Source organism: Mastigoproctus giganteus, chromosome 1, assembly GCF_048544385.1.
Source record: "Mastigoproctus giganteus isolate SK-2022 chromosome 1, ASM4854438v1, whole genome shotgun sequence".
Classification (NCBI taxonomy): domain Eukaryota; kingdom Metazoa; phylum Arthropoda; class Arachnida; order Uropygi; family Thelyphonidae; genus Mastigoproctus; species Mastigoproctus giganteus.
In genome coordinates, this window is record NC_143575.1 from 98,532,642 (window position 1) to 98,545,619 (window position 12,978).

General features: G+C 38.4%; 1 protein-coding gene across 2 annotated transcripts in view; it reads left to right on the plus strand.

The window, feature by feature from the left end:
- Window positions 1-12,978, plus strand: part of LOC150091033 (cobalamin trafficking protein CblD) — a 170,308-nt gene that overhangs the window by 118,555 nt on the left and 38,775 nt on the right. For both annotated transcript variants that reach the window (XM_090373983.1, XM_090373974.1), the window contains exon 6: window positions 2,469-2,605. In XM_090373983.1, coding sequence (XP_090230109.1) covers window positions 2,469-2,605 — 137 coding nt within the window. The remainder of the gene's footprint in view (window positions 1-2,468; window positions 2,606-12,978) is intronic.

The window sequence follows — 12,978 nt, forward strand, 5'->3', positions numbered from 1 at the left end:
AAAGCATCAAAATGGAAGGCAAACAAACTTATGGTTTGCTTTCTGTTTTTTGTGGTGGGATAGCTAATTTTTTTTCTCTGACTGTATTGTGGGTGATAGTTGATGGCTCCAAGGTCTTTTCTTTCTACACTGTTTTCTTCTTGTATACTAATAATTTTCTTACACTGACTTGAAATCCTGTTTATACTTCTGTTGATGATAGCATAGCACACTACATTTTGCTTTCCAGTATGCAAAACCCTGCTCTGCATAAACAGCTTCAGCTTATTGATTATTCACCCAAAATTTCTTTAATGCTGACCTTCAGGTAATTCTCCAATGGGGCAAAAACTTAACTTTAACTTGAATACTTCTAAAATTCACTGCCGTCTTACAAAGTACTCACTTTACTTTATCTGCACTGTTTGTCCCGGTTAGGGGTCAGTGATGGAACTCTTCCATTTAGCATGGTTGGCAGTCTGCTGGAGTGAGCTCTACATATCTTGTTCCTGCAGAGTTCTTATATATCTTGCCACACTCTGCCGTCGATTGTCATCTTCAGCCTGCCTCTCCTCCTTTGACGTGGAACTTGGCAGCTAAGCACATGCATGGTAATGTGGGTAAACCCATGGTGCTGGATGTTCCTCCACCATCTAAGTCTCTTCTCCCTAATCTTGAAGTATCAGAGTGCAGTTTTTATCTCCTGTCTCACATATTCATTCTGCCTTCTATCTCTCAGGTTATTCCCAAACTTCACCTTAGCCTTCTTCCCATCTGACAAGGTGTGGCTATTAAATAATGAGACAGTTGGTTGTTCCAGTATGACCTAGAAACTAAAAGATGGTGAATGCAATGGAAGATAAAACAATCCCCCAGACTAAAAAAAGCAGGAAAAGAAAGCAAGACGGCTTCCAGAAATGTTTGTGCTTGGAAGAAATGTATGGAACATTGTGTACAAGCCCAAAGCAATTATTTTGAACTTGTAAGGTACAAAATATTTCACCATATTTATTTTATTTCAACAGTCTCATTATTTAATAGCCACACCTTGTATTGCTCTTGTATTTTTCACACAAAGAACCTGCTATTTCCATGGTGTGTAGTGGCATACAGCCACTACACACCAGCACCACTTGTGAAACAAAGGGAGTTGACTTTGAACCTTTTCCTAATTGTCTGCCGAGTCATGTTTTAACATGCTCATTTGCTTTGCAGTGAGACAGGTTTTTGCAATTTGCTGGAAAAATGACAAACAAAAGAATCTAACAACAAATCAAATCAATCACACATTTTAACAAAACTAAAGAAAATACCAACTGAAAGTTATGAGTTATTACATTAAGTTTGTGGGGATACTATATCAAGAGCTTATTGTTTGAATGGCATAAAAGATTTTTAGAAGGAAGAGAGAATGTGGAAAAAACAATGAATAACTGGGCTGTCTGGTATCCATGAAAACTGATAAAAAATATGGATCAGTTAAGGACACTGATTAGAAGTGATTTTTATTTAAGCATTAGAATGGTTGCATCAGAATTCAATATGGACAAAGAAACAATTAGACAAATTTTAACTAAAAATTTAATCATCAGAAAAATGTGTGCCAAGATGGTAACAAAAATGTTTGAATGAAGTTCAAAGAATGAGAAGACTCCAAGATTGTGAAGATTTTTTAAAAACAAATTGGTAGATCCAGGCTTTCTGAATGCTGTAATTACTTGCAATGAAAGTTGGTTGTTCCAGTATGACCTAGAAACTAAAATATGGTGAATGCAATGGAAATAAAACAATCCCCCAGACTAAAAAAAGCAGGAAAAGAAAGCAAAACGGCTTCCAGAAATGTTTGTGCTTGGAAGAAATGTATGGAACATTTGTGTACAAGCCCAAAACAATTATTTTGAACTTGTAAGGTACAAAATATTTCACCATATTTATTTTATTTCAACAGTCTCATTATTTAATAGCCACACCTTGTATTGCTCTTGTATTTTTCACACAAAGAACCTGCTATTTCCATGATCATCTTTGACTCTAAGATTTCTAGACAAGGTTACATATCTTTCTGAATTGGATTTAACCCTAACATCTAACCTTACTTGGCATGAGCATTTAACAAATATTACTTCCTATGCATAGGAAAAATCTTGGCCATTTCTTTTCTTCTAGACAGTATTGACTCTCTACAAATTTTAAATTTGCTGTACAATGGACTATGGTACAGCAAATTGGTATTGTTTTTATATCTATGATAGTGCCCCCGAAACTTCTCTTTATCTCTTAGCCACTACCCACTGGATTTATTTGAACACAACTTATCAGAAGAGTAATTTATTTGAAGTTTGGTGGTTGCTCTTAACTTTAAAAAAAAAAAAAAACTGTAACTGTAAAAAAAAAACTTTAAAAAGTTTTTTTTTGTTTTTACAGTATAAATAAAAATTGTTCAAGAACTCTTTATGAAAATTCATAATAAAATATTTCTTTTAATGCAGATTTCTTAGAATTGTTTCCACAAAGAGATCTGATGTGTGATAATCTTACTGCCATTACTTTTTCTCAAAAGACTAACAATGATATGAGCACATGGAGTTCAGATGTAGAAAAAGAAAGGGAAGAGCTTATCAGATACGTGAGTATAAAAAATTTTAGTGTACCTTTGTATCAATTGCACTGCCAAATTTTTGAATGAAAAATAGAAACAGTTTACTATTAAGTTCTGTTTCTTAATATGGTTTCACAAAAAAGTATATAATTTCATTAAACACAGAGCTGTTTCCTTAATTTTTTTTATAAGGGGACAAGTGTTTGATAAATATTGTAGAAACATCTACATTTAAATTTCATATGAATTAATTATTGTTAAAATGACTAGTCATTTAGAGATTGTTAAAGTTGCTGAATAATTTCTATATAATTCTTCCCATGCTGTCAATGAAAAATGCTCTTGTAATGATATTGTTATTCACAGTATAGTATATGTAGGCTTCAGTTTTGTTAGTGATTCCATATTACTTACATAAAAAAAAATAATTACGTAAAGGTTTAAAACAAATGTACTTACCTTGTTGTTCAGTGTTAAATATGAAAGAAGGATATCTTTAATAAATGTTTGTTATATTTTTCCATTGTAGAAAACTGTCATATGTCTTGGTAGTTCCATTGCACATGTAGATACAGAGAGGAGGAATAAATGACTACTGACATGAGCAGAAACAAACACATGTGTTATGACTCATTAGAAACATATCTTATATGTTTCTAATGAGAAACATATATATTAGAAAAATATATTAGAAATAAACAAACTAGCACTAGCTAGTTTTGTTAACTTAAGAGCAAAATTATAAGAGCTTTAATTATTATTTTAATCAATATTAATTAAAAACACATTAATTAAATTCACAACTATTGTTTACTAGCTGCGAATGATAGTTGTGATAAATTCATTAGATTGTCACTTACTTTGTGTATTTTGGAAATCTTTTTTTTGGCCTTTAAATGAAAGTCTTTGGTATCATAGGCATGATTTTTACTGGAGCAAGGAGGGTTTGGATAATTAAGTATTATATACACAAATTTGCACATTAAAGATGCTAGTTTTTATAAAGGAGGTAGAGGTAAACTCTTTTGTTGCTTATGTCTATTAAGGTTAATTTGCCTAAAAGAGAATAACTTTAAATGAAATAAATAAAATAGTAGAATCTTTCTAAATGAATTCAGCTTGTTCAAATTAGTTGTATTTCTGCCTAAGTCTATTAAATGTCAAGTTTATTGTTTTTATATAAAAAAGTGTTTACCTTTGATTGTGGAAACATTAAGAGAAAACAGATTAACAAGTTATCACAGTTTTTTATGACAACATTACGGAATCATTTATCTTGAGTTAATTAAACTGTGGACAGTATTATGCATTGACATCTATATTTATAGATACAGTGATGTATAATGATGCACATGATTTTGGTTGTGTTAGGAACATCTGATCTCAAAAAATTTTAAATGCCCTTTTTAAATGAAATTTCATGAAAAGTATATAATTTCATTAGACAGGGCTATTGTTTATTTTTAAAATCAAGCTGATATTTCATGTCCTTATTTAATATCCACAGAGAAAAGTGCTTCATAAAATGCAGGGCATTAATTATTGTGCACTTACAGATACACCAATGAATATTGATGATGTGAGTGATCAAGTAGGAAATTAAAAATTACACTCAGGAAAGGTATGCTTTTTGCCTGGATTAGTGTTCTAAGTTAAAAGAAAAATTTGATAAATCAGCAGATTTCAAACCAAGGGATGGTTGCCATGACAGAAAATTCACAACAATATAAAATAAATTATAATTAAGGAAAGTAATGTCCTAGTGACAACAGATCAGCTGAAATGTTTCCCAAAAATTTACAAATGGTAATAGAATGTGGCACAGCTGTCATCTGATGACAGTGTAATGGGTTTGCCATACCACTTATTTAATAGAAGTCTGGGTTCAAATCCTACACTCAGAGACTGAAGGAGTTCTTAAAGTCTTCTTCACTTGTAGATGTAGTTAGCTGATCACAGGCAAAGGGAGTAAGGTTCTCCCTATGAGTTATGCCAGGTTTTTCAGCCCACACAACATGAAAATTGGCACCTGAACACACTTAGATATAATATATATAATAAAGATTATATGTAATACCATTTGAATACAATGCACAATAACTATTTAATTTCAATTCATCATAAATGGAAAGCATTCAGTGAAGTAATTGTAAAAGCTACTTTCAGATGAACTAATGAGAATTAGTTCTTCTCTCTATCACCTGTAAATATAAATTTACAGGTGATAGAGAGAAGCCTATGGTAGATATAAACTAGTCTGCAGTAAAAGTTACAAAGGAAGTTGAGCAAGCTAAGGCAGTTTATAAGAAGTCTTTGGCAAAGCATGCAAAGAAAAGCAGAAAAGACTCTACTTATGTAAACACTATAAGGAAGGGGATGAATTATATTGGTTCACTTGGTATCAGTGGATTGACTGTTGATGATCTGCTCTGGTTGCTGAAAAACTGAATAGGTATTTTGCATCTACATATGAAAAATTCTTTAGGGAAGGGGATACCAGAAGTTTATCTGGCATCTGCTATCCAATAAATTTAACAGAAAGCTAATTGATTTTTTGATAAGTGAGAGGAAAGTGGAAGAGAAATTGTTAAAGCTAAACTTAAAAAAACATTTAGGTTCAAAGGGATCTATCCAATTTATATTAAGGAAGGCAGCAAAGGAGATATGCAAAACTTTAGCCATAATTATCAAAGCATTTTTGGATTCATGAGAGATCTTGGTGGACTGGAGATGTGCAAATTGTATTAGCAATTCACAAAGGGGATCAAAAGGTGAGATGAGTAATCACATACCTGTTAGCTTAATTTCTGTTCCAGTGAAATTAATGGAGTCGTTAGTTAAAGAAGTAATGCAGGATCATCTAGAGAGGAATACAATTATATTGCATTCAGCGTAGATTTGTTAACAGGAAGTCTTGTCAGACCAATCAGATTGTATACCATGATGCAGTAACAAAGAAACTAGAAGGAAAATAATAATTATGATAGCACATATTTGGATTTCAGGAAAGGTTTTGATACTGTTGCACATAAAAGATTGCTATACAAATTGGAACAGTGCAGCATTAAGAGCAAGTTACTGCTATTGATAAAGGCATAATTGAGTGGGAGAAGATAGTGTTTATCAATGGACACTGCTCTTTGTGGACTGATATTAACAGTGGAGTCTCCCAGGGATCATTGCTTGGTCCATTGTTGTTTTTTAAATTTATTAATGATATTGATGGAGGTATATCAGGCTTAATATCTAAGTTCACAGATGATACAAAGGTTGACAGGATGGTTAATGACAGTAATCTAGGTTTGGTACTGCAACAAGATCTAGAAAAATTAGGTAGATGGGCTGAGAAATGGCAATTGAAGTTTAACATTGACAAATGCAAATTACTGGGTAGCTGCAATCTTAGATTAACATACCAACCATGTAATACTACACTCAGTAAAATGAAAAAACGATCCAGGGGTAATTGTACATGGTGTTTTGTCACTGATAATAGGAATTTTGCTAGCAGAGATAAGGAGGTGATCATCCCATTGTATGAGGCAATGTTTGGGCCATGTGTTGAGTAGTTCATGCATATGCAGTACTCAAAACAGATCTGGAAGCCTTATTTTAGGAGGAACATAGAGCTGTTGGAATAGGTTCAGAGAAGGGCAACAAGATTGGAGAGGGAAACAAAAGAGTGCTCTTACTAAGAAAGGCTTCAGTTCTGCAATTTGAAGTATCTGGAGACTAAGCATCTGTGAGATAATCCTATTGAGGTGTTTAAGGCTTTGAATGGATTGAGCCAGCTTAGTCTAATTGCATTCTTCCTCTTGCTCAGACTGTGCTTCTCATTGGGCATAAATTGGAATTGAGGAATGATGGTTGCAAGACGGATGTGCAGAAGTTTGTCTTTGGCTGGTGGGTAGTTGATCATTGGAACAAACTTCCCTCAGTTATTTGGAAGTGATTAGTTTGAATGAATTCAAGAAAGAACTACAAAAACTATTGGAGGGGGCGAACAGGACTGGAAGTTATTATTATTTATTTTTTTTTTTTTTTTTTTTGGCTGATGCTGTATTGGCTTGCTCTCTTGCATCGTTTTGCTGCTACTAATAGCAGGTTCACCATGGCACTTCCAGAACAACCAGCCACTTGTACAACTGTGATGAAATGGCACTCTAAGTAGAGTAATATAAAAATTTCCTGTGTAAATGCTAAGCCAGATTTACTGTAACCATGCTTTCAGCAAATCTAGCTTAAAAAGGAATTAAATAACTGACTACGTTTTGAACCAAATTTGACTAACATTGCAGTTACTTTCACATTCAACTTCCATAGTAATTGCCAACATCAAGCCCTTTCATAAGAATATTGTGGAACAGATCTAGATATCACAACTCTTAAACCAGCTAGCATTTCATGTTCCATCTGCTTTAGTCAGGCAAATGCTGATATTTGATATCCTCACACTATCCATATATTAGATTTTCCTTCATCAAGAGAAATGCATTTTCAGATCTATCATTATTTTTATCTTTAGTATTAACTTAGTAAAAGATCTGGGGACTGTGTAGTCAGACATGAAGTTCTCTGAAACATTGTAGACAAGTAGCTAGGACAGCTCATGGGGTTTTGTTACTGATATACAGGAATTTTGCAAGTGCAGGGATAAGGAGGTGATTATCCCATTGTAAGGCAGTGGTTAGGCCACATCTTGATTACTTCATACAGGTCTGGAAGTCCTAATTTTATGAAGAATACCTATCTGTTGGAATAGGTGCAGAGAGAAGGGCAATGAGATTAATCAGGGATAAAGATACTAAGAAAGGTTTCAGTTCTGCAAATTGAAGCATCTGGAAACTAGGCACCTCCAAGGAGATCTGATTGAGCTGTTTAATGCCTTGACTGGATACGCTAAATGCTGATGCCATCCTTCCTTTTGTTTTGACAATACACAAGGAGCAAAAGTTTAAGTTGCAACGACCAACTGCTTTCCTGCATTGTTAAAGTGGTAGTTTGAAGAAATTTAAGGAAGGACTAGGCAAATTATGAGAGGGATTGGATAGGTGATGTGGGAAGTGGACTAACGGTGTCGGGTTCTTCCCTTAGAAAACCATTTGCATACACTTTTGTTGCAAATGGAACCTTCGCCCTGAACCCGAGCTGAAGCTTGGACAAAACATCATTCCTGTAGCACACGAGACAATTCTTGGGGCTTGTATTCAATAGTCAATTGACATTCCTTGCACATATCAGTCAACTGCAGACTAGTTGCGCTAGAGGACTGAATCTTCTTCATACCATCTCATCTAATAATTGATGAGATGCTGTAGTTTACTCTGCCTCTGTTGTGCACTGATCCGATCTAAATTAGACTGTGGGTCCCAAGTGTACCCATCTGCCAGAAACAGTGTACTAAGATGGCTAGACAGTTCACCACTGCTACTGGAGTATTTTGAACACCAACCAGAGTTTATATATCGAAGCAACTGAACCATCTCTCTCTCTCTCTCTCTCTCTCTCTCTCTCTCTCTCTCTCTCTCTCTCTCTCTCTCTCTCTCTCTCTCTCTATCTATCTATCTGAAATCCCTCATCAATTTCTGAGAGGGATTTTATCCAAATACGGATCAGTTACAGGGAAAATACGCACACTCTCTGCAGCAACCACGAAACCGGAATTTTCGCATATAAAAATCTTCTGCAGGCAAGCACTTATGCACTTCGCCAACAATGACGCAGCAAACATCCCAAAACTCATCAACACCGATCTAAACGGAATAACTTACACCTTCTATACCTCCATTTCCTCACAATGTTTCTTCTGCCACGAAGAGGGTCACATCAGGAAAAACTGCCCACATATCTCTAACTCTTCTGAAAGTAATACCGAAATTCAGGCGGCACCAACCTGGGTCAGGCCAGATGCACAAAGCGAGCTGACTGTTGGAGAAAATGGGGATGCTGAAGAAACTGTCAAACAGTCTGAGATGCTCCCCACAACAAACTCTTTAGAAAAAGAAAATTCAAAAACCACAGAAGACCAGGACGCAATCTCTTCAGGAGACCGACCAACCGAAAGAAGAGTTTTATCTCAAAAGCAACCCCCAAGGCAGACCACGTCCAAAGCCACAAAACAGAAGAAGACAACGCACACGGCGGCAGGAAAAGAGCAAACCGCTAACAAAAACAACAGGGGCGACGAAAATAAATACAGAACACCACAGAAGATAAACGGCCAGATCTCAAATAAGTCCATCATACCACCAAGTATGGAAATAAATAAACAGCTACAAACCACTGACGATCCAAATGAAGAAGAACCCGAATTTCTGGTCACTGAAGAAGAGACCAACTGTGATTCTCACGATTCAAGTGCTTCAGAGGACGAGGAAACCGATTTTCCCTACACTTTAACTGTGGAGAAACTACGATCCTTTCTACGGGAAGTACGCGGCTCTCCACAGAAGCTGGTGACAGCTCTGAAGTTCACCTCTAACATACCCGAGCTGATCTCACAACTTACGGGTCTGCGTTCCAAACTAAAAGGAAAGAAAGACAGAGCAGATGTGAATAGATCCAAACGCCTGTACTACTTGATTAACGGGCTTGAACAGCAATATCATCAATCAGGATGTTAACCGCCCCAAAACTCGCAAAACCCTTATCTTTATCCCTGCAGATAATGCTGACCCTTAGCATGCTATCACTTAATGCAAGAGGATGCTCCTCTGCATCGCGCAATAAGCTGATCCTTCACCAGGTCCAACGACATCATGCCGACCTACTCTTCCTACAAGAAACAAATATTAAAACAGACACAAGGCCATCCTTGAAATGGGCAGATTGGCCATATGTATTTCATCATTCTCCAACACAACAACATCATGGGGCAGGAGTGAGTGTCGACCTTCATCAAAGGTCAGCCTGCAAGCTCAATGTGATAGCAGAGATCGCTGGATACACAATTTACGCCCTCCTGGATACACCCCAGAAGGAAACCCTGCACCTTTTTAACATCTACATGCCACAGCAGGACAGACTCGCTATCCAAATAACCAACTTCATACAAAGCCACCTCTCTACCATAGATCAAGAACATATCATTCTTGCTGGCGACTTCAACTGCACTCTTGACCCAAAAATGGACAGAGCACGATGCACTGAGCACCGCACAACATTAATCAATAACCTGCAGGCCTTGATAAACAACAATGAATTGGTCGACGTATTTAGACACCAGCACCCAGAAGAAAAGTCCTACACCTGGAGATCAGCAAATACAGCATCAGAAAGACTACCTTACCAAGCCCGACTGGACAGATACTACATCCCAAAACACACCATCCCCCTGGTCAGAAGCATCACACATTTGCCATCTTATATCTCAGATCACTCCTTTATCAAATTACAGCTCTCTTTCTCACCCAATCACTACAAAAGTGTAGGTGCTTATTGGATGTTCAACAATAGCCTTCTTCAAGACAAGGAATACATCTCTAAGCTGCAAGACCTGATATCCAACCTTGCCCAATCCAAAGACAGATTGGAGCCCATGAACACGTGGTGGCCTAGATTTAAAAGTAAACTGAAATCATTCTCGCAAACCTACAGCCATCAGAAAAGTCAACAAAAGCGTAATAATCTCTATCAACTTGAGCAAAGGCTGAAAAATCTCCCATCTGAAAGTCAGACCTACCAGTCAACACTACAAGCCATACAAACCCACTTAGAACACTCTGCAAAAGGCGCCCTGCTCCGATCAAGATACACCCACATAAATCTATCTGATGCCCCGACCAAATACTTTTTCTCATTAGAAAGCAGACATCAGAAATCAACCACCATCACTGCCATTCAGCTGCAAAACGGAAACATCACTGAAGACCCAGAGGAAATCTTCTCTGAAGTAACAAGATTTTATAGAGAAATTTACAGTTCTCAAGAAACCTCTACAAAGGCAACGGAGGAAATCCTTTCAGGACTTAAAAAAATCTCCCATACGGCCCATTGCAGCATGGAGAAACAAATCACCCTACAAGAACTAACAGCAGCATGCAAAGCCCTTTCCAAAAATAAATCACCAGGTCTGGACGGACTGACTTCTGAATTCTTCCAAACGTTTTGGGATCGACTTGGAATGCTACTCTTTGAAATGCTTGAAGAAGCTCAGTTCCATGGACTACCAGCTTCGGTCACCACCTCTGTCGCTCGACTGATTCCCAAGAAAGGAAATCGCGCCAATTTACAAAACTGGCGCCCGATTTCCTTAATGAACACGGACTGTAAAATCATTTCCAAAGCCATCGCCAATAGATTAAAAGCCACTCTCCCTGATATCATCGATCACCAACAAACATATATTCAGTACCTGGAAGATCGATTCACGACAATCTACATCTGATCCGAGACCTCCTCTCCACTGCAAACAGCCAAAGAGAATTCCTAGCACTAATTAGCCTTGACCAGGAAAAGGCATTCGACAACGTTAAACACAGCTACCTATTTCAAACCTTGAAAGCCTTTGGATATGGACCTTACATCATCGGAACAATCCATCTGCTATATAAGGAAGCCAAATTCTGCCTGAAACTCAACAACCAGCTCACCTGCCACTTTCCGTATTCCAGAGGGATAAAACAAGGCTGCCCACTCTCTGGACAACTCTATGCAATTGCCATAGAACCATTCCTTAATAAAATTGCCACCAGTATACAATCCCGACGAACGCTGCTACCAGAACCCCACCTAAATATAACCTACTCAGCATACGCAGATGACGTCACAATTGCAATACGACACGAGAGTGAATTTGAAGTCATTCAAAAGGCTCACGATCTTTATGCTCAAGCATCAGGCGCAAAACTCAACCACTGTAAGACCAGCGGCCTGTGGGCTGGCAAGTGGAAAACTAGAACCGACTCCCCCATCCAAGGCACATGGTCCAGCGAGGGACAGAAATACCTAGGTGTGTACCTCGGCAATACCCTCCTTTTCTCCCAGAAGAACTGGCCCGAATTGCTGAGTCGTTTCAACAAAGTACTCGGAAGATGGAGAAGCGTGTGCGCCACATCTTCGCTGAGAGGGAGAGTGCTTGTGGTCAATCATATGGCGGCAAGCGTTCTCTGACACACCTTCAAAATTCTCACTCCACCTGCTGACTTCCTCCACCAAATCCAGGCATCTATCCGAAGCTTCCTTTGGAACAAAACCAACTGGATGTCCTGCTCCAAACTTAGCCAACCACTTACTCACGGGGGTCAAGGGTTGGTCTCTTTAGACGACAAAATCACAGCATTCCGGATCACCTTTCTTCTTAAGACGCTGCAAACAAAATACGCACATTCCAACACTACGGATAAACTGCTAGCAACAGCCACTAGAGGACTATCCCTTTCAACAATATTGAGAATGGACATGGCACCAGTACCACTCAAACTACCGCCGTTTTATAAAGACGCACTATACCGCTGGAAAAAGCTAAACCTTCACCATAATCTTGAGAGAACATCCCTTCCCGGAATACTTTCAGAACCGCTCTTCTGCAATAAAAGAATAATAGACCCTGCAAATGATGATATTCTCTTCTTCCCTACGTGGAACTGGGCAGGAATAAGAACCATAGGCGACCTCCTGACACCAAGCCTTGAATGGAAAGGATCAGAAGATTTGCCCATTAAAACCATTAATGCAAAGCAGCAACACATACATCTAAAATCAGCGATCACACAAGTTCTTCCAGACATCACTACAACTAAAGGGATCGGAAATGTCACTGGATCCTCGCTTACACCAACCTTCGTCATCACATCACCAGAAGACACTGTACCTCTGTCTCCTGCACCCTCCAAAAAAGTCTATCAGCTAATCATGTCTCGCCATGCAACCACGATTTTCCAGTCATCCACCTGCCAAGCTGTCCCTGCACCCCTCTCTACTCACCACAAGCCACCATCAAACTTTCAGTGGAACCTTCCGTACAGGACGAAATGTTCCAAATCGGACGCAGACATCCAGTGGAGACTGTGGCACAACATCCTTCCCACCCCAGTCAAGCTACAAATCTTCGGGTTACGCTCCTCAAACTACTGCCTCTTCTGCGCCACCCCAGGTACCCTGGAACACATATACCTGGCATGCCCTGTGAACAAGGAACTCGTCAAATACGCTTTGGATGCAGCAAAGCTTGCCTGCAACCACGCCCACACTCCGGAGGACTACTGGTACCTACTTCACTCTGAGCAGACAGCACACACCACCTGCAACTTCCTATTCATTGCGGCCAAGGCCGTCATTTACAGCTTCTACTTGAAGCACACAAGAAGCAGTGACGACGTGCCACCTGTCGACACATCGGCGCAACATCTGAAGTGGAGCCTACGGAGGAAGTTGCAGAGCAGACTTCTACTCGAATTCCA